This window comes from Dermochelys coriacea, chromosome 9, assembly GCF_009764565.3.
Source record: "Dermochelys coriacea isolate rDerCor1 chromosome 9, rDerCor1.pri.v4, whole genome shotgun sequence".
Classification (NCBI taxonomy): Eukaryota; Metazoa; Chordata; order Testudines; family Dermochelyidae; genus Dermochelys; species Dermochelys coriacea.
The window spans coordinates 34,037,960-34,064,712 of record NC_050076.1 but is presented as its reverse complement, the minus strand read 5'-3'; the positions used below and the strand labels follow the sequence as shown (position 1 = coordinate 34,064,712).

Here is a 26,753-nt window from a genome sequence, read left to right as displayed (position 1 = left end):
GTAGCAAATATACAATCAGAAAAAAGGGATAATTTAATGCACACTATTTGTACTATCAAAATACAAATTTTTTTTATTACCACGCAATTTTCACTGCAGTAAGGCAGGATACATGCATATTCACAATACAAAATCCTTTAACAGTAGAGTTTGAATAATGGTATATTTGAAAGCAGACATTATGCACAGTCTTAATTTCTAATAATTTAAAAGAAACATTTTCATGTCCAATGAAGACTTTATATAACATGACATAGCACAAAATCAGCATCCATATTCACATAACATGTTCAGAACATATTAAATATATAACTACCGGATAACTACCAGAACACAATCTCTCCCCCCTGTATTAATGTGCTTTCAATGGTACTTCGCTCCATTCCAAAGTTTCCCCTACCAGCATTCATAATGCTGCCATTTCCAATGGCTGAAATACTCCTGCTTCCATCCCTTTTAGTCATGGTATTAGTACACATTCAAGGTAGGCGGGTTTGATGTTGACAGAAATTCTGGTTTTGTTTAATGAATTGGATAAAATGTTCAGAGCATTTCATTCCCGTAATTCAAATGAGTTATGCAAGGTTGTCAAGGTCACTCAGACCTGTGGTGATCTACTGCAGGGGTTCTCAACCTTTTTCTTTTGGAGGACCCCCCTCCACAGCATTCTAGAAAAACTCCACAGCCCACCTGTGCTACAATAACTGGTTTTCTGCATATAAAAAGCCAGGGCCAGCATTAGGGCGTAGAAAGTAGGGGAATTGCCTGGGCCCCCATACCACAGGGACCCCCTGCAAAGCTACATTGCTCTGGCCTCAGTCCCATGTGGCAGGGCTCAGGGCCCTGGGCTTCAGCCCCATGTGACAGGGCTTCGGCTTTCTGCCATTGGCCCCTGAAACCTGCTTGCAACCCTAGGGGTTTGCAGACTCTTGGTTGAGAACCACTGAGCTACTGAAATAAACAGGGTTGAGTAAGGTAAAGTCCCTTGAAAGCAACTACAATATATGCACTCAGTTCCATAGGATTTTCAATTTTTTTTTAGGGAATACCATGCCTATAACTTGTTTCTATGGATCTGTCCTTCCTTTTAGTGTACTTTTTCCACTCCCTTGTGTATACGTAAAATATGAATCTTTTCCAGACATCTGCACCAATTCATAGGTGGAAAAATCCCAACTAGGACTGAGTGAACCTCCAAAGGTTCAAACATTCTATACAGTTTAGTATCCAAATGTTCAGAAGTTAGTCTGACTCTTCCTTGCCTAAAATTGAGCTGCTAACCTCATGAGATCAACCTCTTCCAATTTTCATGCTTTTGCTTTCAGCTGAAACCAAGAACTGCAGGTGTGTGTGAATGTAATCCACACAAAGAGATCCCCTCTTGTACCTGGACTATTTAAGAATAAAATTTTGGACAAAGCTTTGGTTTATAATTTTTTTATCCCAACTGGTAGGCCCCTCACTAATAACTTCAGGTAACCTGAAAATGAGAGCAAAGAATGTCACAATTTAGGTCAAATTCCATGATAAAAATCAGTGCAAGTTTACTAACCTAAAGTGATTGATGTTACATAAATATATATTCAGGTCATATGTTCTACATATGCCTTTTAACACAGGGAGTACAGTGAAATAAAGAAAATTAATTCAAGTGGTTGGCAAACTGGAGTATTTCCGCTTATAAACAGTGTAAGTACGTGCCTAGCTTGCGGTGTCTCTCCAAGTTTTGCCCACGTCAGCTGCCAAAGTGAGACGCTTGTTCATAGTAGATATCACAAATGACCAACATATGACTATGTGTGCTCCTTGGGTTCCTTAGAGATGGGCACCCCACAGTGAGTTTTTAATATGCCCATGAATTCTACTCGACTTCTCAGGGTTGGCTTCTCAGATTCCCTCCTGGGTTCTACTTAGGACTTCTTAATTTGGGGGTGGAAATGGTAGTCCGCTTCCAAATCGCACCCACATACAATGAGACAATCAGTGACTGTGCAGATCTGTGATCTTACCTCTCCTTTCTTACAAGCTTTCATGGGGAATGAAAGAATTAACAATGTTGACATTTACATCATAATCACTGGGTGTCTGAATTAACAACTCAGTGAGACAAATTGGGCAGTTCCCACCTTTCAGAGTCATTGTTCCAGGCTCCCTGCAGACTCAAGGTAGACACAGTTGCAAGAGTTTCACTCTTTTTTGCAAACATCAAAATAAGTCAAAACTTTTTTTTTAATGAAAGCTGTGATTCTAGAGCACAAGATGGCAACACAAGAATGCTGTCAGGACGCTGTTTCAGGAGAAACCTAGGCCTAAAACAGCAGGAATGTTGCAAACCAGAAGGGAGATACATTGGCAGATCTTTATCTGAAAGGTTGTACCATAAACGTATGCTTCATCCCAGTCAATGCTATCAGATCTTGGCTTTCAAGGGAATCAAATTCCATTAATTAAAATTAAGTAACACAACTGTCAGTGTGAAAAAGTGGATGCTTTACACAACTTTAAACTCTTCAAAAGCATATCTCTTTGTAGAAAGCTTTTATAAAGCATTCAGACTACTGATGTGAAGTTCAAACACAAATATAAACAAATACATTAGTCTGAATTTGGCAAAGGGGAAATGTGAGCTGCTCTGGCTGTCAGAAATCATCACTGCATGGAGGGAAAAGAACAAAATGTTACACCCTTCTTCAAGTCAAACTTGTTGTCCTCCACCTCTTTGCTCCAATTCCTAGTGTTCTCTGATGGCTGAAAGACACTTTACTCGCTTAGTCCTTCCTCCCCTCCCCCAAAATGCCCCACAACCAAACCAAAAAAAAAAAAACCCACTTAAATATACATCTGAGCACTTGCACCTCTGGAAGAAGGTGCTCTGGTATTGCTAGGTCCCTCCTGACATCTGGAGGCGCTCTGGAGTTCTTTCATGATATACCAAGGCATTTCACAGTCTGGCTGCCTAGGAGACAATTGACTACAGTTCCCAAGACATGAGTTTGGTACCAAACACTATTTAAATATTTATTATTCCAGGCTGCTATGACAAAGCAATATTCTTACTTTATTGATGTGTTCTGTGGAACTTCAAAGGAGATAAGCCGGCCTCCAGCAGAGTTGTTAGAACTGGCATTTCCACAAGCTACATCTGGGGTTATCTGAAAACAGTAAAGATTGTTCTTTAAAGATTTAGTCCTTTAAAAGAGGATATAAAAAATGAGGGAAATTAATAAACATGAAAAGAATATAAAAACAGCACCATTAACCAATCCTGATCTTTTAAGAAATTTCCAGACATTGAAAGTTTCATCATCAATACACATTTGAGGTAATATAAGGTTCTATGTTGTCTTCAATTATTCTGGAAACTCACTTTATGGGTAAAGTTTTCAAAAACAGCAAAAAAACCCTCTCTATAGCTCTACATTTTAGTGAGAACTTATTGCGAGAGGTGTCCGCCTTTAAAAGTATCACACCAGTCTTGAGAAAAAGATAAATGGATTTCTCATATTGTCAAATACTAAATACCGTATATACTCATTCATAAGCCAAATTTTTTTTTAGTAAAAAAGGGAAGCATCAGACAAGGGGGTCAGTTTATGAACGGGTATAGAGAGGGAGAGGTGGGACACAACCCCTCCCCCAACAGAGGGAGCAAGGAGAGGCAGGACAGCCAGCAGAGCCAGAAGGGAAGAGGCAGGGCCAGAGTCTCTCCGTGTCTGATCACACTGCTCTCCCCCCCAGCCTCTGAAGCAGCTGCAGCTCCAGGGCTGGCAGGCTGCATCCATGCCGCTTGGTCCCGCCCCCCAGAGCAGGCTGTGGCCGCACCGCCCAGCCTGCCGGAGCATGCTGCGGCCGTGCCACCAGGCCCAGCCCGCTAGAGCATGCTGCGGCTGTGCCACCCGATCTGGCCCACTGGAGCAGGCTGCGGATGCACTGCCCAGCATGCCGAAGCAACTCCAGCCAGGCCAGAGTCATCCTTCCCTGCCCCTCCCCAGATGAGGTGGGAAGGGATGGGATGGGGAGAGTGTGGGGGTCCCGGGCTAGGGCTGGAGTCATGTGGGGGGTGGTCACAAGGGTTACTCCCCTGACCCCCAGTTTCTCCCCCCCCAAAAAAATTTCCCTACCAGTTGCTGTCCCAGCCCGTCAGGGTAAGTAGCTGGCGCGCCAGGACACTGTTTGCTTAGGTTTACCTCCGTGCCTGAGGACGCTCAAGGCAAACAAACCATCTCGGTCCGCCAGCGGCTTATCCTGACGGCCCATGAGCCAAAGTTTGCTGACCCCTGAATTATAGGGTCGGCTTTTGAATGGGTCATTAAAATTTTCCATTTTTACTTATTCATCTTGGGGGGGGGGAAGGTTTGGCTTATAAACGAACCGGTTTATGATCGAGTATATACGGTAAATGTCTAGCATTGCCACATGTTAGTGAAAATGGGAGATCTTGGGGCATTTAGAACCAACAGCAAGAACTACTGCTCTCTTTCAACTACACTTATTTTATAGCTTATTTTTCATTTTGAAATTCATAGTCATACTCTGCCACCTGAGCCCAGCACTAATAAAGCCCACTATCACTCTTTCCAATGACAGGAGGCTTTCTACAAAGAGAATGAAGCATCCACAGCCTACCTAGGGAGTAAATTCATGACTGCAGCTGTGATTTAGTGCTTGTGCTAAGTAACTGCTTTCTCTGCCATCTATGTAGCAATTCCTGTGTTTGCTAATCAGACCTTCTCTACCATACAGCACTGGCAGTATGATCATGGACAACATTTTTATTTGACCATACAATTTTGGCATTTAAGTTTATGCATGTACACAGGCATTCATCTATCTATCCAATGATACCAAATGTATTTCCAAGAGCCATGAATAAGAGCCTCTTACTCCATCTAGACCAGTGGTTCTCAACCTTTCCAGACTACTGTACCCTTTTCAGGAGTTTGATTTGTCTTGTATACCCCCAAGTTTCACCTCACTTAAAAATTACTTGCTTACAAAATCAGACATAGAAATAAAACAGAAGTCACAGCACACTATTACTGAAAATTGCTTACTTTCTTATTTTTACCATACAATTATAAAATAAATCAATTGGAATACAAATATGGTACTTACATTTCAGTATATCGTATACAGAGCAAGTTTAAACAAAACATTCTGTATGAAATTTTTGTTTGTATTGGTTTCACTAGTGCTTCTTAGTAGCCTGTTGTAGAGCTAGGGAAATATCTAGATGAGTTGATGTGCCCCCTGGAAGACCTCTGTCACCCTGTTTGAGAACCACCTGGTCTAGACCAAACCATTGTAGCTACAGATCAACATAATATGTGTGGGGGAGAGGGATCTAAAGTGTCTCTCTATATCATCATCATCATCTACAGTATTTTTTGTGTATCCCTAACAGCTTGACTATGAAATAACACCATATGCAATACAAAAAATGAGCCAATTTCTTTTCTACATTTGCCAAAAAGTAAGGATAGGTTTGTAACCCATCTTGTATGATAAAAAGCTTGTATAGAGCCTATTATGCTAGGTTTACACTATGCTTATTGATAAACTGAGAATGTTTGCTGAAACCTCTTCCAAAGAGTGAATCATCCTTCAAAAGGAAGAGCCAGAATCCTAAATTCTAAACTCATGTTTCATTCAAATCCACATTTTGAACTTGACAATGAAGTATCTATGAAAAAAAGACATAGAAGAAAATCCTGGAATGTTACTTAAATAATAATTTTCAAGTAACATAAGTTCAATTTTGACTCATGTGGCCAATTAGTCACAATAACCAAAACTGTACGTCTGGCTCAGTTTATTGCTTCACCAGGCAGTAAGTTACTGAGTTCTTCTCTGGCTTCAACAGATAATTTGAATATTTCAAATTTAAATAAATAGTGTGCAATTTTGTTGTGTTAGTTAAAGTAACATAGAAAAAAGGTTAATAAATTTATTACTGTTTCTTAATCTTGGAAACAGTGATGATGGAGATTATGTTCAAAGCCCAATAGGAATTTGGCTGACATCCCTCCTTTTATATTTGCCAATATGCATGGTAAGAGTGTACTGTACAATCACTTTCTGAGAGAACCTGATTTTTAACAAGCCTGTGGGGAAAATATCATTAACATCTCTATTCTCATATACCAGTTTGATGTTAGCTAAAAATATAGCCACCATCACCCTCAATAATGAATGTCCATCATAAATCATATGACAGCATAATTTTATATGTCCATTAACTTGGACTATATCAGAAAAAGTTACAACCAAATCGCAGGACTGGAAGGGACCTAGAGAGGTCATCCAGGACTAATTATTACCTAAACCAGCAGTTCTCAAACTTTAGCAACCTGAGGACCCCCATTTTGATTTAAAATTTTTCGGGGACCCACAATGCTGCCCCAGCTCAGCCCTTGTACCGCCCCTTTCCACGCCCTTCCCTGGGGTTATGGCCCTTCTCTGTCCCTTCCCCCACTTACTCCATTCCCCCTTCCCTTCTTTGCTCTCTCTCCCCCATCCTCACTCACTTTCACCAGGCTGGGTCGGGTGTTGGGGTTCAGGACGGGGTGTGGGCTCTGGGAGGGAGTTTAGGTGCGGGAAGGGATGCGGGCTCTGGGCTGGAGCAGGGAGTTGGAGTGCAGGAGGGGGCAAGGGTTGCAGTGCTTACCTCGGGATGCTCCTGAAAGTGACTGTCACATCCGTCTGGCTGCGGCTCCGAGGCCAGGGTGGCCACGGTGTGTCTGCGCACTGCCCCTGCCTGCAGGCACTACCCCCACAGCTCCTATTGGCTGCAGTCCCCGGCTAATGGGAGCAGCAGAGTCAGTGCTTGGGCAAGAACAGTGCATGCAGACACACTGGCCTCCCGCCCCAAGGGCCGCAGGGACATGCCTGCCGCTTCTGGGAGTGGTGGGGAGCCAGAAAAGGCAAGTCTGTTCCCCAGTGTACTGGAGGTGCGCCTGGAAGGGGGGAGAGGAGTTTCTCAGAGGGGCCCATGGACCACCTGGAGTCCCCTAGGAGACCCCCAGAGGTCCATGAATCCCAGTTTGAGAAATGGTGATCCCTGACAGGTGTTTGTCTAATCCGCTGTTAAAAATCTCCAATGATGGAGATTCCACAACCTCTTTAGGCTATTTATTCCAGTGCTTAACCACCCTGACAGTTGGGAAGTTTTTCCTAATGTCCAACCTAAATCTCCTTGCTGCAATTTAAGTCCATTGTTTCTTGTCCTACCCTCAGAGGTTAAGGAGAACAATTTTTCTCCTTCCGCCTTGTAACAACCTTTTATGTACTTGAAAACAGTTATGTCCCTTCTCGGTCTTCTCTTTTCCAGACTAAACAAATGCCAATATTTTCAATTTTCTGTCATAGGTCATGTTTTCTAGACCTTTAATCGTTTTTGTTGCTCTTTTCTGGAGTGGTGAAATGTGGTGCCCAGAACTGGACACAATACTCAAGCTGAGGCCTAATGAGCATGGAGTAGAGCAGAAGAATTATTTCTCATGTCTTGCTTACAACACTCCTGCTAATACATCACAGAATGATGTTTACTTTTTTGCAACAGTGTTAAACTGTTGATTCATATATAGCTTGTGATCCACTATGACTCCCAGATCCCTTTCCTAGGCAGTCATTTCCAATTTTGTATGCATGCAACTGATTGTTCCTTCCTAAATGGAGTACTTTGCATTTGTCCTTATTGAATTTCATCCAATTTCAGACCATTTCTCCAGTTTGTCCAGATCATTTTGAATTTTAATCCTATCTTCCAAAGCCCTTGCAAACCCTCCCAGCTTGGTATCGTCTGCAAACTTTATAAGTGTATTGTCTATGCCATTATCTAAATCACTGATGAAAATATTGAACACAACCAGGCTCAGAACTGATCCCTGCGGGACCCCACCCATTATGCCCTTCCAAGCTTAACTTTGAACGACTGATAACTACTTTCTGGGAGCCGTTTTCTAACCAGTTATGCACCCATTTCCCTAGTTTGCTTTTGAGAAGGTCATGCGAGACAGTATCAAAAGCCTTAGAATAGTCAAGATAGACCACATCTACCACTTCCTCATATCCACAAGGCTTGTTATCTGTTAAAGAAAGGTATTAGGTTGGTTTGATATGATTTGTTCTTGACAAATCCATGCTGTTACTTAGCACCTTCCAGGTGTCTGCAAATTTATTGTTCTATTATCTTTCCAGGTAGTGAAGCTAAAATGACTGGTCTGTAATTCCCTGGGTTATCCTTATTTCCCTTTTTATAGACTGGGAGGGCAAGTAGAAAGACAGAAAAGACAGACCAGACAGAAAGAAAGAAACTGGACAGTACAATTGCACAAGGGGCAGCACAAAAAATAATATACTGAGAGTGGAAAACCAACATGCAATCAAACAGGAACACTCTCTTAAATTAAAGCTTCCTTGGAAAGGTAACACAAACACAAAATGTTTTAATGTAAGGCAAAGCAGCAAGGGTATGCAGGGCTTTTACAGTTATACCTGGAGAGGAAGGTGTCGTGTGATGCTGACCTAACTAGCAGCTCCATTTACACTTCACTCTGGCTCCATTACCCCTGATCTGATAAACTGAAGGACATCTAAAACAGAAGGACACTGAATAGAATAGAATCAGTTTTCTGTCACTGTAAAATTCTAATCCTTTAATCAGTCACATAGCTCTTCTCTGAGCCCTCTCCAATTTAGCAACTTCCTTCTTGAACTGTGAAAACCAGAACTGGACACAGTATTACAGCAGCAGTCACACCAGTGCCAAATAGAGAAGTAAAATAAACTCTCTTGTCCTATTCAAGATTCCCCTATTTATTTATTCATTCAAGGATCGCATTAACCCTTTTGGCCACAGCATCGCACTGGGAGCTCATGTTCAGCTGATTATCCACCATGACCCCCAAATCTTTTTCAGTCACTGCTTCTCAGGACAGAGTCCCCCATCCGGTAAGTATGCCCTACCTTCTTTGTTCCTAGATGTGTACATTTACATTGAGCCATTTTAAAAATGCATATTTGTTTGCCCAATTTACCAGGCAATCCAGATTGCTCTGTATCAGTGACCTGTCCTCTTCGTTATTTACCACTCCTCCAATTTGTGTGATCTGCAAACTTTATCAATGATGATTTTATGTTTTCTTCCAGGTTATTAATAAGAATGTTCAACAGAGCAGCACCAAGAACCAATCAGTTACGACACCTTTTAATCCATTTAATGTGCACTATGTTAATTTTATATCATTCTAGCTTTTAATCAAAATGTCATGCAGTACCAAATCAAATACCTTACAGAAGTCTAGTTGTATTACATCAACACTATTTCCTTTATCAACCAAATTTGTAGTCTCATCTGAGGAGTCTCTGAAGGTAAAATTGAAAGGACATGTGACATGCTTTCTCCTAAAAATGCAGACATTGAGAGATCATGACCTACATATTCCAATTCCACACCCATGAGGGAAGACAAGCAGATATGCCTGCTGAAACTGGAAAAAGATCCACTGAACACAACTGCAGTATCATGTTTTTCCAAGATTTCCCTGTAGCACTAGAAACAGCACACAGCCTTTAACTGAGCAAGGCAGTTCCTTAAGGCACATACCACCACTTTAAAAATAGTCATTAGAAAAAAGCATAATCCTTCACCAGCCAGACAAAGCCCTGAAGCACCCTCAAGAACTGCTTACAAAGATATGCTCTTCAATCAGATCAGAAATAAACTCTTCAATATGTTATGCAGCATTTAGAATGATTATATGTCCATCATGCAGATATGAGGACACAGGTATTCTGCTGCTCACCTGTAAACTGGCATAAATATGAATGGACCCAAACAGTTTGGGCCTAAATCAATGGATACTGAGCTCCTTTTTTAAAAAGATAGTAACAAACCAAAAATCACATTTCTGCTTCAAATATTTTAACCATTGTCCTTTCCCACGGGCCCTACGTGGGGCAGGGAGGAACTCAACTGTGTGCTTGCCAGGGAAAAAAAACCCGTGAAGTCGTTGGGAGGATTACAACAGAGGGCTTTTGCTATTTGTAGTTTCAGAGCATCTAGTCCTTGCTCTCTACGTCTTAAAGGTGGCCTGGAAACATAATGAACATTTCATTGCCTTTAACAATACGATGAGTTCCCCCACTAGCCAGACTAAGAACATATTAACAAGTGAAAATTCACTTTTCCTTTGTACTTTTAGTCCCAAAATGTCCATCCTTCCCTGAGGGTTATCAGTTATGATGCCCCAGCATGCACCATGCTGGTGACATCACAGCTTTCACAACACCCCACTGTGGTTTGCAGTGAGTTTGCATACTTTTGTAAACACTCTCAGTACATTACACACACACAAATTGTTATTGTTCAGAACTCAGCATCTCTTCTTTATTCACATGTGACAACATAAACCTATGTTGAATGTCTGAATTTCCTCCTGAGCTGGCTGCTCTTAAGGATTCTCTATTCTTGTCTTTCTCCCTAGCTTTTCTTTCCTTTCTACCCTTCAGGTGGAGGCAATGAGATCCACCTGGTCTTGCTGCCAAACCACAGTGGGGGAAATTACTGTCTAGAATGCAGTTGCAAGTGTGAATTCACATAACACATCTGAACTGACTCAGGAAGATAAAAGCCTCATTGAGATATACCATTCAGCTGGAAGGGCAAGGTAATAAAAGCCAGTGCTTTAGGAAATGAAAGTTTTAGACTTCAGACAAAACTTATTTTAAGGGCATTGGGTGAATGCAAATACTGTAAAAATTATTAGCTTGAGAAAAATGTTATATCCCAAAGCTGTAACATTTTAGAAGTGATATGACAGTAATTTCACAAAAAAAAACCTATATCCCTCCAGCAGGACAGCAACAGCAAGATGAATACATTACCAGGAATGCTTCTGTAAATGCTAACCCTGCCAAATCTCCTTCCAAGGGATTACACATTAATTAATTTTTAATTAAAAAAAAATTAGTTTCCTTACTTGCAATTTGTCTTCTGTGAATGCAAATCCACGGTTCCATCAGGCTTGGAACTGCTGGGTTTTCCATCTTTTCCATGTCTCTATGCAGGCAAGAGGTTCCTCTTTTCTCCCCTACCAGTGTAATCTGCCTAGCAGCACCCTCTAAAGGCACAGGATTAAATTGCATGACCTTTCTCCCCCAAGCCATACTGCCAAAGTTAAAAAGAATGCTGGGGGTCGGAGGGAGACCCCCTAGAAAAAAATCAAACCGATTAGATGCCGAATTGTATTCTGCAAGAGAAAAATGGGGTTGGGGAAGCAAGAAATAAAAGCAGGTTTGTAAGACCCAGAAGATAAGGATCTATTACCCTCTCCATTCAGCCATACAGAAATTGCTGAATACCACCCAGGGTGAAACAGAGCAGGGAATTCCCATTCAGAGAAGATAGAATTACAGGTAAGGAAACCAATTCTCTTGTTCTCTAACCATCTCATGGAAACTCCTCCATTACTTCACAGAATTGGCTGCTGGGAAGCAACCAGCAGAAAAAAAAACTTCTAACAATGGGGAAGCAAAAGTGAAAGTGTCCAGAGAAGAAACATCATAATATCAAACCTAATAGTACTGAGTAAAATTTTTAAGAGAGGGTCTTTACTGAAGAACTCCATGTCCAAAGGTGGCATCAGATGAAGAAATCATGTCAGTTTTGTAGCATTTTGTGAATGAAAGTAAGTATCTGCCAGGCAAATTCCATTACAGATGGTTCTGTTTTTCTGTTCAGAAAACAACTGTAACCTTGGTGGAGTCAGCAACTATACTTTCAAAATTACCTCAATTAGAATATGATTTATTCCACCTACAGATACAGAATTTTGAGACTCTGCACCCTTTTTTAGGTTCCATAAATAAAATCTTGGATTTCCTCCATGGTATTATCAATGTTGTTCCAAGTACTGGATGGTTCAGTCAGTGAGGCAAGCTATCACGTTGCACGATTGCGCCTTCACAAGTATATTGTCTTGTCAGTAGTAGATCTAGATACTCTCTTTTCTCAAGATGACCATCAGAGTGGCCTTTAACTTCAGAACACCCAAGGAACAGGTGACAGACTGAAGGGCATTTCCTGAATCAGATAATGGTCATTCCTGATTACAAAGCATAGACACTCATGGCAGTGGGGATGCACTGGGGAGAAGGCTATAGTTCTTGGATCAGTAGAGATACGACCTCCATCATGAAATCAATTTTGCACATGAAGACAGACAAATCCAGAGTCAGACAAGATCATCCAGAACTATTTAAATCACCATGAAGCACATGGAACCCTCTCTTTTGATGCAACTGGAATCATGGATCTAAGGCATAAATTCTCAACATGGAGGTTGCTACCACACCCCTATACTTTGACTAGGTGGGAGACGAGTCCCAAAATGTTTCTCTGCTGTAACATTAGGTTGCTGAATGTGAAACGTTGAGAACTGCTCCAGAGAAAAGGTTGTTCACTACACAGTTCAGAAAGCCTTATCTTTTCATTCAGTTTTAAAGGAAGAGGAGACAAAAGTTTCAAGATGGAGTGGTTCTTGAAAGACTACTAGAAGCCTTGTTTACAAATCTTGATACTTGCTGGAATTAGTAACAGATCACATTAAAAAGAAAGTTCTGAACCCAACCCAGGCACTAAAGAAAGGTGGGTCTGAACTAATAGGGCTTCACTGTCTAGTTGATGTTGTGGAAGGATTTCCTCACCCCAGTGTACTGAAAGAGTTTAAGACAGCTGTGGTTCTGGTATTGCTAGAAGTTGTAGCAAAATTACCTGAAATTCCCTTGAATGTCTTTTGACAATGGATGGTTAAGCATAATTTTATTTGGGTCTGGGGAGTTCTTAAGGATATTTTTTAAGATAAGTTTTGTTTTGTTATTTTAAAAAAGGGGCCCACTGAAGAGTTTTACCCTGTTCAAAGATGTCTGAGCCAAGTTGCCTCTGGAAATAGTGTTTATATCTAAAGCCCAGAGCCATGATGTGGCAGAGAAGAGATTTGGTGATATTACACAAGTCACAGGAAAATTAATATAATCTTAATAGAACACATCTTCCCTTTAGTCTCCCTTGATTTTTGAGAACACCAGAGGACGCAGGAGATACACATTGCTATTTTGAACCAGTAGCACATGTACCACGGCAGCACATAAAGAAATGGAAGATTAAAGGTCCTATTTCAATCCTTGCAGATGAGTCAAATAGGGGCTGTCACAGTTCAGGACAACTCAGTGATCCAGCAAGGGCATCCACTCTCAGCTATCTAGCTCCCCAGCCATTGCCTTTCTTGGGTGGAGACCCATGTCTCATTCCCTTCTGACTGGGGCATTTCCAGGCTGCACAGTTCCCTGCCTTCCCTGTGGTATTCCCAGCAGAGACAGGCTACTTTCTTTCTCTTCAGAGATAGTTAACAGTCTGACTGCCTACAGTTCTAGATACCACACAGCTCTTTCAGTGCAAGCCTATTTTAGTCCTAGCGCTACAGAGAAATCATTATAAACAATAAAAGAACCTACATGCATGCTAGTAAGCTTACCAGAGATCAAGAGATCATCCCGATTCTAACAGACTCTGGCAGGAGCAGTCCTTCAATGCCTCACAAAGGGAGTCTTTTCTTTTCAAGTTCATAACAGTCTCCGTTCAGAACTAGTAACCAGTTTTATGGGCCCCAGTAAGCCAAGTCTTTCCAATCCTTCTCTCACGATTGGGGCCCTCTGTCGATCAGGGGTCCTGTCTGTTTGACGGATAAGGAAGAAGGCCCTGACCCAGTTTAAAATGAGGCTATTCATCCAAAAACCTCTTCTTTGTCTATTGGTCCTTGGAGAATCCGTTTTGAACTAGTATATGTGCACCTCTCCAGGCGGATAGGTTCAAAGGGCCGATAACAGAAGAATTACATGAGCACCTCCCTCCTACTACAAATCCATAACATATACACAACTGCATTTTAATACAGTGGACCCTCAGGTATTAAACCTAATCCAATAGAGTTTAATTTAATTCAATAAAGTTTATCTTAATTCAATAAGATTTGTCCAGGATATTAACAGTTAATATCTAGCTAATTTTGGTTTCTACACCTTGTGAGTGCATCTCAAAGAATCCCTGTAATCAAAATATTTTTAAAAAGTCAGGCTTAACATTTTATCCATTTATTTCTGAATAATAAACTCACCTGAATTCTCTTTTCTTTACAATCTGTTGTTTCATTAAGAAAAAAGTCCACAAAAGGTTATGAAATTGTTAGCATTTATTGAACTTCAAAAAAATTGCTGCACCACTGACCTTTAGTATGCCTAGTGCTTGATACTAAAATCAATCCAACCTCATTTGCATTTTGCCTGGAGGGCAAAAACAACCCTTGTATTTATTTCCAAATTCTGAAGGGCGTTGGTGGCATTATAATCATGCTTTTTAATGGAACTATGACAAAAATGCTAATAAATATGACTTAGTTCCCTGTTTAGGAACCAATCCGCTATGTATATGCTTAACTTTATGCACTGGCTATGTCTACACTTCATAGAATTATAGAACATCAGGTTTGGAAGGGACCTCAGGAGCTGGGGTATGATTCCCAGCCTGTGAAGACACTCGCACTAGCTCTCTTTGAGCTGTGGTAGGCACAGAGGCGACCAGCAGCACATGATAGCCGCACCAAGTACATGGTCCAGGCAGATCTGTAACTGGGGTAGCTATCCCATGCCACCACTCTGCATTGTGTTACACAGTCACACTACTATTTATAGTGTGCTAACTCGATCAGAGCTAGAACGGGTATGTCTATGCAAGCTGGGAATGGCACCCCTATCCACAACTGTAGGTGTAACCACTGTGAGTAGGTGCCCTGAACTAAATGAAACTTCTACATGCATTACCCTTTGCTGAACTGGGGCCTTATTTATTTAGGGATAGGAAAATTTTCTATTTTCTATTTTCAAAGGCTATTTTCTATTTAGTTTACTATTGTATTATGATTTTGGTTTAGTCTGAATAGATACTTATGGTGATACATAATACAACATAATATGTTTCTAGTTTCTTGTACAGCTAATTAGAATTACAATTCTTAAAGCACAATGAGCCTTCTGGAACATTTTTCTGGAACATTCCAAATGTCAAAACTTAAACCTATTGGAAATTTCTTTGGGGTTTTTGGTTTGTTTGGTTTTTTTAAGTCCTCAAACTGCAACAAGCAATTTACGCTATGAGCTCATATCTATTTAACACTGGGCTGGAGCACAGATTCTCAAGTCTAGGTACTTGGGTCGACCTAAGAGCCCAAGCTCCAGCGTCCACACTGCTATTTTTAGCAATTAGCTCCAGCCCAGCTACCATAAGTCTGTCTACCCAGGCTGGGAGGCTTGCTCCCACTGCAGTAGAGACACATCCTTTAGTAGCAACAGACTAATATAAAACCACACAATGCACTTGCCCCCCAAAACCCTCTCTGAATAGATCCCCTTATGCAACGATTAATATGCAACACGCATCATGTCTCAGCTGAGATTACTAAATAGTGGAAGACCTCATTCAAGTGCTCAGATGTTTTCTGATCTGCAGACATTAGGGCCTGTTGCAACAGAGAAGAAGAGACTCCCCAATGAGAAGTTAGGAGAGAGTCAACACAACGTTGAAGTGGAGATCTTTAATTAAAGTTAGTATGTTGTCTACATTCTAACTTTTCTTGACAGATACTATGGTTTGTGGTATCACCTAGAGGTATGATAATTTTTCATAATTTACTTATTTTACTTTGGCAATCCTGAATATAATTCAGTTTTGGCTCTTAACATTTAGGAACATAGGATTCAAAGGGATCTCATGCGTCATCAAGCCCAGTCTGCTGCTTCTACGGGCAACCCTGACCATGTAATCCAGGGATTCTCAAACTGGGGGTCGGGACCCCTCTAGGGGTTGCAAGGTTATTACATGGGGGGGGGTTTGCAAGCTGTCAGCCTCCTCTCCAAACCCAGCTTTGCCTCCAGCATTTATAATGGTGTTACATATATAAAAAAAATGTTTTTAATTTATAAGGGGGGGGCGTCACACTCAGAGGCTTGCTATGTGAAAGGGGTCACCGGTACAAAAGTTTGAGAACCACTGATGTAATCCCATTCATAAATGTATCAAGCTCCATCTTAAAAGCAATTAGATTTGTTGTCTGCACTACTCCTATTGGAAGGATATTCCAGAATATCACTCTTCTGGTGGTTAGAAATCTTCTAATTTCTAGCCTAAATTTATTCATGGACAGTTTATACCCATTTGTTCTGGTGCCCACATTGTACTTTGTGCATTGTAAAACAGCTCTTCTTCCTCCTTGGTGTTTACTCCACCAATGTATTTATAGCGACCAATCATATTCCCTCGCAGTCTTTGTTGTGCAAAGCTAGCAAGCTAAGCTCTTTCAGTCTCCTCTCGTAAGGCTTCTTATTCCCCTGATCACCCCAATAGCCCTTTTCTATACCTCTTCTAGTTTGAATTAATCTTTCTTAAACATGATTGATCAGAAGTATACCAAAGATTCCAGATGAGGTCTTATCAATGCCTTGTACCATGGCATGAATTCTTCTCTCTCTCTACTGGAAATACCTGGCCTGACAGATCATAGGATTTCATTGCCTTTTTATGGCCACACCACATGGGTGTATTAATTGATTACTGGATGACTGAGGCACCTATGTCTTTCTCCTACTCCATTATTTCCAACTGATGAGTCCCTAGTTTCAGAAATTCTTTTTATTAGCTAAGTGCATGACTTTGTACTTTATACTATTAAATGTATTTCCATAATTCCATTCCTCAAGATTGTTCAATTCTTCCTGTATAACATTTCAATCCTCTTCTGTATTGACAATGTCTCCAGACTTTGTGTCATCAGCAAATTTCATTAGAACACTCCTATTTTTGTGCCACGGTCATTAATGAAAATATTAAATAAGATTGATCCCAAGACCGATCCTTGAGGAGCTCCACTAGTAACCTCTCTCCAGACAGATAGTTCTCCTTTCAGTGCAATCCTCTGTCATCTCCCCTTTAGCCAGTCCCTTACCCACTATACAATTATTGTACTAAGCCCCATATGATACTATATCAAGTGCACACATTCAGCCATGACATGTGCAGCTGCTAACTAAAAGATCACTGCCCACGCGCACAGCAAAAAAAGAGTCCAGTAAATTAAATTTCTTGACCAGCAACTGTCAAGAGAGTAGAAAAACTGGCCAGGCCAGTTGAAAAACAGCCAGGTGACAACACTATTTTCCATGCGGCTGCCTAAAATTGGTTGGGCCATGGCCCAGATGGCTCCCTAGCTATGCAGTCTATGCCAAGCATGGAGATTACAGGAATCTCTCCCAACCTTTCCCCCACCCTGCATTTCCTAGTTTAAAGCTCTTCTTATCAATCATGCCAGCCTTATTCCCAGAAGGTTAGTACCCCATGTACTCAGGATTAGTCTATTAATTGAGAAGAGCCCTCTCATTCCCTGAATGTCCAAAAACCTTCAACAAGGATCGGTGCTATGAGTTTGGCTTCATTATCTTGCCACACCTTCACCTTCCCTCCCTAAGAACTGGAAGAATTTCACTAAACAAAATCTTCTGAGCCTCTGCTTCTTTGGGAGTCTTTCCCCAGCCCTGTGCAGTCATCCTTGAGCCCTTCCTGCAGGAATGTGGCAATGTAATTTGTTCCAACATAAAATACAACCTGTAGATTTTCCCCCACACCCATCAGGAACCCTTTCAGCCACAGGTCTACATCTCATGTCCTTACTTCTGGCAGATAGCACACCTTTCTGCCCTTTGGATCTGCTTTGGTGACAGGCCTGTCAATTCATGTTAGTAAGGAACCCACAGTCACACAGGCCTGTCTCTTACTAGTTTTGGTGTGAATATCAGGTTCCCTCCCAGCTGTTCTTACTTCTGTGGTCCCTTGCTGTCCCCTTTATATTATACTTATCTTTACTATGGCACCATCCCTAATATCTCCATCATCTCTTCCACTGGGACTGGTTTCCTTGCTTTCCTTCCTGGCCACCCCATCTTCAGCCTGCTTCTCCTTGTTGTTCTCCAATGCAGCCCTCCACTCACTCTCTCTCCTCAACTAGCCTGTCTCTTCCTCTGCCTTGTCATCATGGGTCATGCTCCTCGCCTAGTAGTCTGCCCTCTAGGTCCACTTGTTTGGCAAGGTCAGCAAATCTTGAGATGTATGTGCAGTCTCCTCTCTCCTTTCCCCCATGACGTCTTTAAATCTCCATCTGAACTCCACCATTATCTCCAGATGCATCTCTAGTCTTCAGATCTTCTCTTCCATGAGCTCTCTCAGGCGACATTTCATACATAAGTAGTTTCTGTCAGAATAATATACATCCTGCAGCTTCTGCGTCCAGTCATCTTCTCTGTCTCCTCTCTTCCTCAGGTCACCTCTAGTGCTACCTAAGTAGCCATCACTGTCTTCACTTTCTAGTCCCTAGTCTTAAAAATGAAAGGACAAAAATCCCCCGAACTCCCTCCTACAAAATCCCACACAAACTCCCCTGCTTTCTGTTCTCTGTTCACTGGCTTATAATCCTTTTGTCTAGGTCAACCCTGCCCCCTCATTAAGGCTTGGCAATTATCTGTTCATCATCAGTGATCAAAGACAGAAAATCTCTAGTGCACACTCATTTGGGAGGCCTCCAGCTCAGTCTATACACAGCCCCCAAACAGACTATGCAAAATACAAACAGCAAACAATCCACCAAAAAGCAGATCAAAACAAATTCACTTTCCCCCAAGGAAAAAGGACTCACTCCTTCCTTACTAAGTAAAATTCCTTCCTGACCCCTGATGGTGGCTGGCTGAAACCTTGATGCATGAGCTTTAGAACATAAGACAAACTGGGAGTGAGCCCCTGTGCTTGTTAGGCTTGCTCCTCCCTCCCCACCATCACAAGTAACCCCATCATATAATCGCAGCCATAAATTTGTCCAGCTCTTTCTTCAAACTAATTAAGTTGTTTGCCCCCATAACTTATATTGTTCAAGAAACTCACTCCTTTGATTAGAAACCTTCTTTTACTTTCCAGCCTGAATTTGTTCATTGCCAGTTTATATCCACTTATTCTTGTGCCAACATTGTCCTTTTGCTTAAATTGCTCTTCACCCTCCTTGGTATTTATTCCCCTAATGTATTTATAAAAAGTAATCATATCCCTCTCAGTCTTCTTTTGTAAGACTAAATAAGCCAACCTTTTCTAGTCTCCTCTCATAAGATGAGACCTCCATTTTTCTGGTCATCCCAGTCGCTCTTCCCTGCACCTGTTCCAGTTTAAATTCATTTTTCTTGAACAGGGTGATCAGCATTGGTTTCCAAACATTACCAGCTTCAAAACACACCATGACAGAAGCTTAGTTCTGGAAAATGTAAAAGCTTAACTAAGGTAATCCCCAGGCAATATAACTAGTTCATACTATATAACTAGTATAACTAGTTGACCTAGGTTGAAAAGATCCAAACTGCAACGTGCGGCGTGCTGATCAGACAGGAATTGGAGGTCATCACTGTATCTATGACAGGTATTAAATGTAATTAAGAAATATGCATATGCACATTTTTGGCTATTTTCAAATGTAAAATTTTCATCTCTAAAGACACACTTCAGGAAAACTATTTGTAGCATGTGGTATACGGTACAGTGTATTGTTAAAGTAGCTATTACATACATTTCCTAGCTGTAGATATTGAGCATATGTATTCTCTGAAAATATTAAATATATATTCCCACTATTATTCTAGAAGAATATACTGGATAATCTGCAGAATTCACTGACAGATCTGAGACTCTTTTGATCAGTCTCCCTACCAGTGTGGAAACAGATCTGAAAATATAATACACTTCTCAGAATTTATTAGATACAGAACAGTCAGATAGTATTTATTGTTGCAAAACAACAAACAGAATTCTTGGAACTTCTGGCCCAGATAGGAACCCATAAAATATACATTTCTCTTCCATGTAAGAATATCACAAAGCATATCTACAAAGAGGCAAACAATTCTACAACATTTTCAATCACAGACTAGCCTGCTGTGCTCAAAGTAGAGTTACAAAAAGTGAAGATGGAACTTGATGAGACAGCAGGGCTGGAAAGACTAGAAACACACAGTTTCCATGGGGACTTCAAGAATCATATTGCACACAATTGAGCTATGACTCAAAAACTATATGTGAATGTGACCTTGACAGATTCAAACAAACAATGTGACATTTTTAATAGTGTATGTTGTAACCAGTGACTACCTTCGTACAAAATAAAACTTTCTGTAACCACATGTTCAAATCCCAGCAGGGTATACAAAGGATTTATTTTTCTAGAATAATTAACTGCATTTCTTGCAATATATTGTGCCTTTCAAATGAGAGCTTAATAAAAACAGAGATGTTGAGTAGCCGTTAAAAAAAACCTCTGCCATTACAAAAACTTTCATAAGATTGTTAAAAAAAGAAAAACCCAACTTCTCAATATACTTGCTTAAGTTTTCTCCTCCATATCCCAGACCCCTACTGTTATGCAGCATCTTTGTGCCATTTTTGTCACCAAGTATGCAATCTTCTACCTCAAAGGTGGCTTCACTGCAGTAGTGTTTTGGGACTATATAACTTTCAAAGCAATATAGGATCCTTTGCTATATAAATGTAAAAGATTACTACTACTATGTAAATAGAAGAAAATCATGCTAAGAAGTAGATGCTTTACACTTTTGCTTTTCTTAAACTGATTTGAAGTTTGGAATTTCTAGTTTATTAATAAAATGGCAGAACTAAAAGATATTGTACCATATATATCTCAAAGATTTCCCATGCATTATACCTAAAAAAGCATACATCTATTTTCAAAAGAGCAACAGTTAAGCCTAAAACCATTTTCAAGTGTTTTAATTGCCAATTTTATGGATTAACAACTCAGGGCAGGGATCATATCTTCAGTCTTCATACATATATACCTATGGCCCATAGACAAATAATAACTAAATAATAACAAGTGACATCCACAAGCTTTTTATGTATGACTGTTAAACAAAATGGTCTCACCTCTATTTCATCCCATTTTAGATCGACAACTTTTTGTCCTGCTTTTGGCTGCCACGTAGGTAATGTCACAGTTGCTCTTGAATGGGGTAAAACAATGTCAGGTTCCAAGGTTGCTGATACTGGCCTGATTTGTCTTGGTGGCAGTGACTCTGCCCATCCAGAGACTGGAAGGCTGTGAAATGAGCGTTCACAGTTTGTACCTTCATAGCCTTCATTACACAAACAGAGGTAGCCATCACCATTACTGCTGCAGTTACCATGGTGACAAGGGTTGCTGGCACAAGGATCTGAAACAAACTGAGAAAAAAAATATCTGGGTTAATTACTTCATACAAAAGATTTATTTCTGCATTTTAGAAATGCCACAAAACAGGATTTATTTTTCCAATATTTAGCTTCCACAAAATATATTTATGGGTCAAAATTCACCCCTGATATAAATTCAATGATTTCAGATGATTAAAAAACAGGAATTAACATGGTCCGTTATTCCGAGGTCAATGAACACAGGTTCATTGATGATACGCTTACAGAGAAGTAGTAAATAAAACAGTAGCGTCAGCAGCGTTCAAATTATGTAGTTTGCAACTTTGATGGGGTCGCTCCTGTGCTCGCAACAATCCACTGCTGGGTCTCTGGTTGGGTGGAAAAGACAAAAGGATTTTATATCAGGTGGGGCACCACCTTCAGCAGTCTTACTCAGCAACAATAGACACATCATGGTAGCAAATCAAAACAATAGCCCCACATCAGCTCTACCTTGCCTCAGGGGGGCTCAGGTAGGCAACAGTCTCTAGTCAGCTCTGACCAGAGCTAGGCTCCTCTCAAGGAGAGCAGGCGGTTATCCCTCCCACCCAGCTAGCATCTAGCTGAGCTGGAATTTCCCCTTTTAACCCTTCCTTCTAAGCCCGACATCTATTGCCGATGTAGCAGGACGGGGCCTACTAAGCCCACAGCAGTTCACTGACTCTTTTCCTGGCAGTGTGGGGTTCATATACCTCATCATAGTAATCCTCATAGAAAGGTCTGATGGTAACCTCTCCTGGTGATGTTTTCTAAAAGTATCTGCTATTTGGTGTAATCTAGTACATTCCAAAGGCCAAACCAAAGAAACCAACAGTATATTTATGAAACAAGAATAAAGAGCAATTTCTAGCACGAATAGTTTAGCAGCAAGCAAAGAAGGGGCTCCGTTGCATTAGAGAGACGGGAAGACCACCAATATTTATTAAAGAAAAGATTTAATTTTTTAATTTTTATGAACCTGTTTCAAAAAAAAAATAAAGATGTCTTCTTTATTATCGAAGTCTGCCATGCAGGTTACAAAATTTAGTTTCATTGAATCAGGAGCTAAAAGTATTACATGGAAAGGGTTTTAGAAGAGATTAAATAAAGAAATCTAGGTCTTCTGCTCTCCTTTAACTTGTTTAATATAGAAGAAATTCAAGAAAACAGGAAAATTCTAATACATATATCACACTTTATTACAACTATTATTTATTTGCAAAATTACTTCCCTACCATAAATATGTCATGTTCTCTTTTGATTTGAAAAATTATTTAAATCAGAACATCTGATATTAGACCACCCTAGCTGATAAACCAAATCCCGCAGCATGTCATTGTCTTGTCAAAATTAGCAGTGTACTTACACCTGTGCCAATACGTCTGGGCAAATGTATCTCAATATCACCGTCTCTCTTGCAGTCTTGTGGCAATACACAAAATGACGGTAGGGTAGTTCTAATTCCATCTAAGGATTTTTTCTAGTGCTTTACACATGGGTAAAGTAAAGGCTTGAATGTATTCCTCTTATCAATATTTGTTTTTCTTGACTCCATCACAGTCTGTTTCTCTGAAGTCAATTTTATTAATCATTTCTTCAACATCACCAAAATGCCATGCGAAATCTCTTGGGAAACCAACAACACTCATGGTGCAGGATGACAAACAGTTTCAATCAAAGAATAGAATCAACCAGTATACTGGCAACAATTTTTGATTAAGACACAAAACTTATTGGGAAGAATTGTTTTGTTAAGTAGAAGCTGGCCAGAACTTGAAATCTCTATAATGGGTCAAACCAGGATCTAGATTTGGAGGTTCTGTTTACCCTGCATCTCTGGTTTTAAGGGAATATAGTACTTGTAAAAGAGGTAAGGTGGACAGTCAGAGAAAAAGAAAAAAATAATAATATTGAGCATTTTTCCATCTGTAGATTTTCAAAGGCCTTACAACAAGTGGGACCTATCATAGTCTCCAATTTAAATATGAGGAAACTGAAGCACAGGAGGTGAAGTGACTTGTCCAAGGTCACACAATAGGTCACAGATTGAGGTAGGAATTGAAGCCAGGCCTCCTCCAGATTCCTGTTCTAGCAGCCCAGTCCCTGGATTCCATTGCTTCTTCTGTTAGGGATTGCATCATCAGTAGCAGTGAAAGCTTCACCACCCCACTGAAGTATTTCAACCCTTAGCTGAAGGTAAGTAGAGTTTGTATGGCACAACTCTGATGTTGGCAGACCAGGTGCCAGCTCATGCCAAGCCCCTAGCCTCACTGCTGGAAACCAGTCTTGTTTACCTGTGAGTTAGCATTATCAAAATAGCTATTAGATGTTAAGTTGATAAGTATGTGTTTATTGTTTAGACTTCATAAAATACTTGATGCTGCATGTATTGATCTCACTTCTAACCTCTAGAGCCCATAATTTAAAGTTATATTGAGTGTTTGCATTGTAAATCTCTGTAATTCTGTGACTCACCAAACAACAGGAAATGAAGCATTAATAAAATTAATAAAAAAAATAATAAAATAAAAAATTAATAAAATAATAAAAATAAAAAATAAAATAATTTATTAATAAAATTAATAAAATAATTAATTAATAACAGGGCTTGTCCTGCATACAAGATGGCCCACTGAAGACCAATGGGGTACTTTGCAGCATCAAAGGAGAGAGACCCTGTTGATTGCATTCCTAACTCCCTCCAGGAAGGAGAGATCTATGCATGAATTAATCCCATCAGTCTGGAAGCTGGAGTAGAGGGGATAAAAATCCCTGACAAGGAGAAATTGAATCTCTTTCATGCTGTCTGGATTCTGAGGGGAAAAGATTCCTAAACATTAGCAAAAGAGATCCACATGCTGCTTGGCATGGGTTAGCCCTGAAAGACATTTTGAACTGACAGATTATTACAACTGTCACCTTTTAAATCACAGATTGAAATTCCTTTGTGTAGATATGCTTGCTTGCTTTAACCTGTAAATAATTCTTATGTCTGTTTCCTAGTTAATAAAACTGTAGTTAGTTTATTACAGGATTGGCTACAAGCATTGTCCTTGGTGTGTGATCTAAGGTACAAATTGATCTGGGGTGAGTGACTGGTCTCTTGGAACTGGGAGCAACCTGAATATTGGGTGATCTTTGGTGTAAGTGACTATTTGTCATTTAGTCCTAGGTGGTAAAATAACCTGGAGTTGTCCAAGGGTACTGTCAGTGACTCCACTGTAAGACCACTGTAGTACTTTGGGAGTTCACATTTGTTACTGGGTTGGTGAAATCTAACAACAGTACATACAACCAGTTTGGGGCATCTGCCCTGCTTTTTGACAGTCCGCCCTGAGGTTAGCACTCTTTGTCATGAGCCACTATAGACAGCTCCCTCAATGCTGGAGGCCTCTTTCATCCCCAGGAAGACCTGACCTAAGTGGGAGACTCTGCCATTGTTGATCTACTTGTGGATCTTTATCAGGCCCCTGGTCAGGATTATCCTTTCTGGAAGCATCATTTTTACTCTCATCCACAAGGGAAAGAAACAGCATAGCAATGAAAGGATCCCAAGTCTCTAATCCCATCTTGGCTCCAGAAATAAAAGGAGCAGCAGTGTACAGATTCTGGGGACATATGCATATATGAGAGACATCAGTTCCCACCAGTGGTTCCAAAAGTGTCCCTGTCTCTTCCCATGCTCTGATCCCAATGCCACAGACAAGAAGAGAACTTATAAGGCCTACTATTGAAGGAATGGAGCTTCGCATCAAAGAATCTCTTTGAGATAAGCAACAAGGCAAAATGCCTCTGGTGTTGTCTCAGACCAAGGACTGATAAATTCAATCACAAACACATTACTGTTAAAATTAAACAAAAGACTTCTTTATGCTTTTTCACTGATTCCACTTGTCATCAAAATTGTGAGAAAACAAATCTTTGGTCATAATGATTGCCCTGGTGTGGGCTAAACAATATATTGGTACTCTGTTCTCCTGACTCTCTCATGGGAATGTCCCTATCTTTTACCGATGTAATCAGACCTCCTGGGGAAATAAAATGGTTTAATTCTACATCCCAATCCAGAACCATTCCCCTCAGAACCTGGATTATGGGATCCTGACTAACTCTGCCCTAGCCTCTTCTGCAGAATTGCAGTAAATTTTACCAATTTGGAAGCCATCTACACTGAAATATTATTCTCAGATTTGGGAAAGGTTTTCCCTAAGGGCAGTAGAAAGCAATCTGCCTCTGCATTCTCAGAATATCAGGTTGGAAGGGACCTCAGGAGGTCATCTAGTCCAACCCCCTCCTCAAAGCAGGACTAATCCCCAATTTTTGCCCCAGATCCTTAAATTGCCCCCTCAAGTATTGAACTCACAACGCTGGGTTTAAGCAGGCCAATGCTCAAACCACTGCGCTATTCCTTCTGTTTCTATATAATCTATTTTAGACTATTTTCAGTACATACGGTCTTTCAATCTTTCTCTACAGCCAATGTGCATCTGTCTGCCATCTCAGAATACCATCCATTGATAACTCCACTGTGTTCCATCATGGACTGCAGTAAAGGACTGGTGAATTTACCTTCACTGATCCATGAGTTTGTCCCAATCTGTGATCTCAACCTGACCAAGTCAATTAATGTGTTCTTTGAGCACTGAAACGTCAAATCACATGAGGGACAAATGTGACCCCAATGGACACTGCTTTCTAGAAAGTTCTTGAAGTACAGTGACACCAGGGACACTGAAGTGATTAATTAGCTAATTTTTGTAAAACACTTTGAATGCGTAATACTTCACATATTAAGCATTTTTATCATTGTATCCTGCATGCGGGCTGGAAAATCCTGGCTGAAAGTGGCATGTCAGCACAATCAGCAGGAAACCCACAAAAGAGTTGTTTCTGTAACTGCCATACGGGATTACATTTTTACATTTGCGGTAAACTGAAGCAATGAAGCTCTGCACGCTTTAAACTAATGCAGCTGGGGTTTTCAGTTGTTAGAAAACTTGGAAAAATTTCTGTAAGGTTATGGTCAAACTAACTCTCCATGAGGTTTATACCCTGTGCTGCTATCATATTACTTGTTTTTCTTACAGAAAATTCTGCCGGTTCACTTATTTACAGTAATTCTAATATTGATGCACAACTGTTGTGTTGGGCTTTTGAGAAAAAACTTGTTTTACTTTTCAGTGTATGGAAGGAAACAACCTAACTATTGTTTCTTTTATTTATGATCATTTGTACCTTTTGCTTCTTGCTAGATGTACCATGGATCCAAGATACATCATATCCCAAACTCCAGTTGTTTGACAGCTACATTACATTTCACTCCCCAGCATTCTGTTTGGAATATACCAGGATGATTTTAGAGTAAAGGATTTCATACCTGTGTATTTTTTA

General features: G+C 40.4%; 1 protein-coding gene across 1 annotated transcript in view; it reads right to left on the bottom strand.

Annotated features, from left to right (window-relative positions):
• The window catches only part of DNER (delta/notch like EGF repeat containing), a 292,812-nt gene that overhangs the window by 129,935 nt on the left and 136,124 nt on the right, over positions 1-26,753 (bottom strand). The window contains exons 2-3 of the mRNA XM_038417626.2: positions 21,077-21,373; positions 3,058-3,152 (exon numbers count right to left, since the gene is read on the bottom strand). Coding sequence (XP_038273554.1) covers positions 3,058-3,152; positions 21,077-21,373 — 392 coding nt within the window. The remainder of the gene's footprint in view (positions 1-3,057; positions 3,153-21,076; positions 21,374-26,753) is intronic.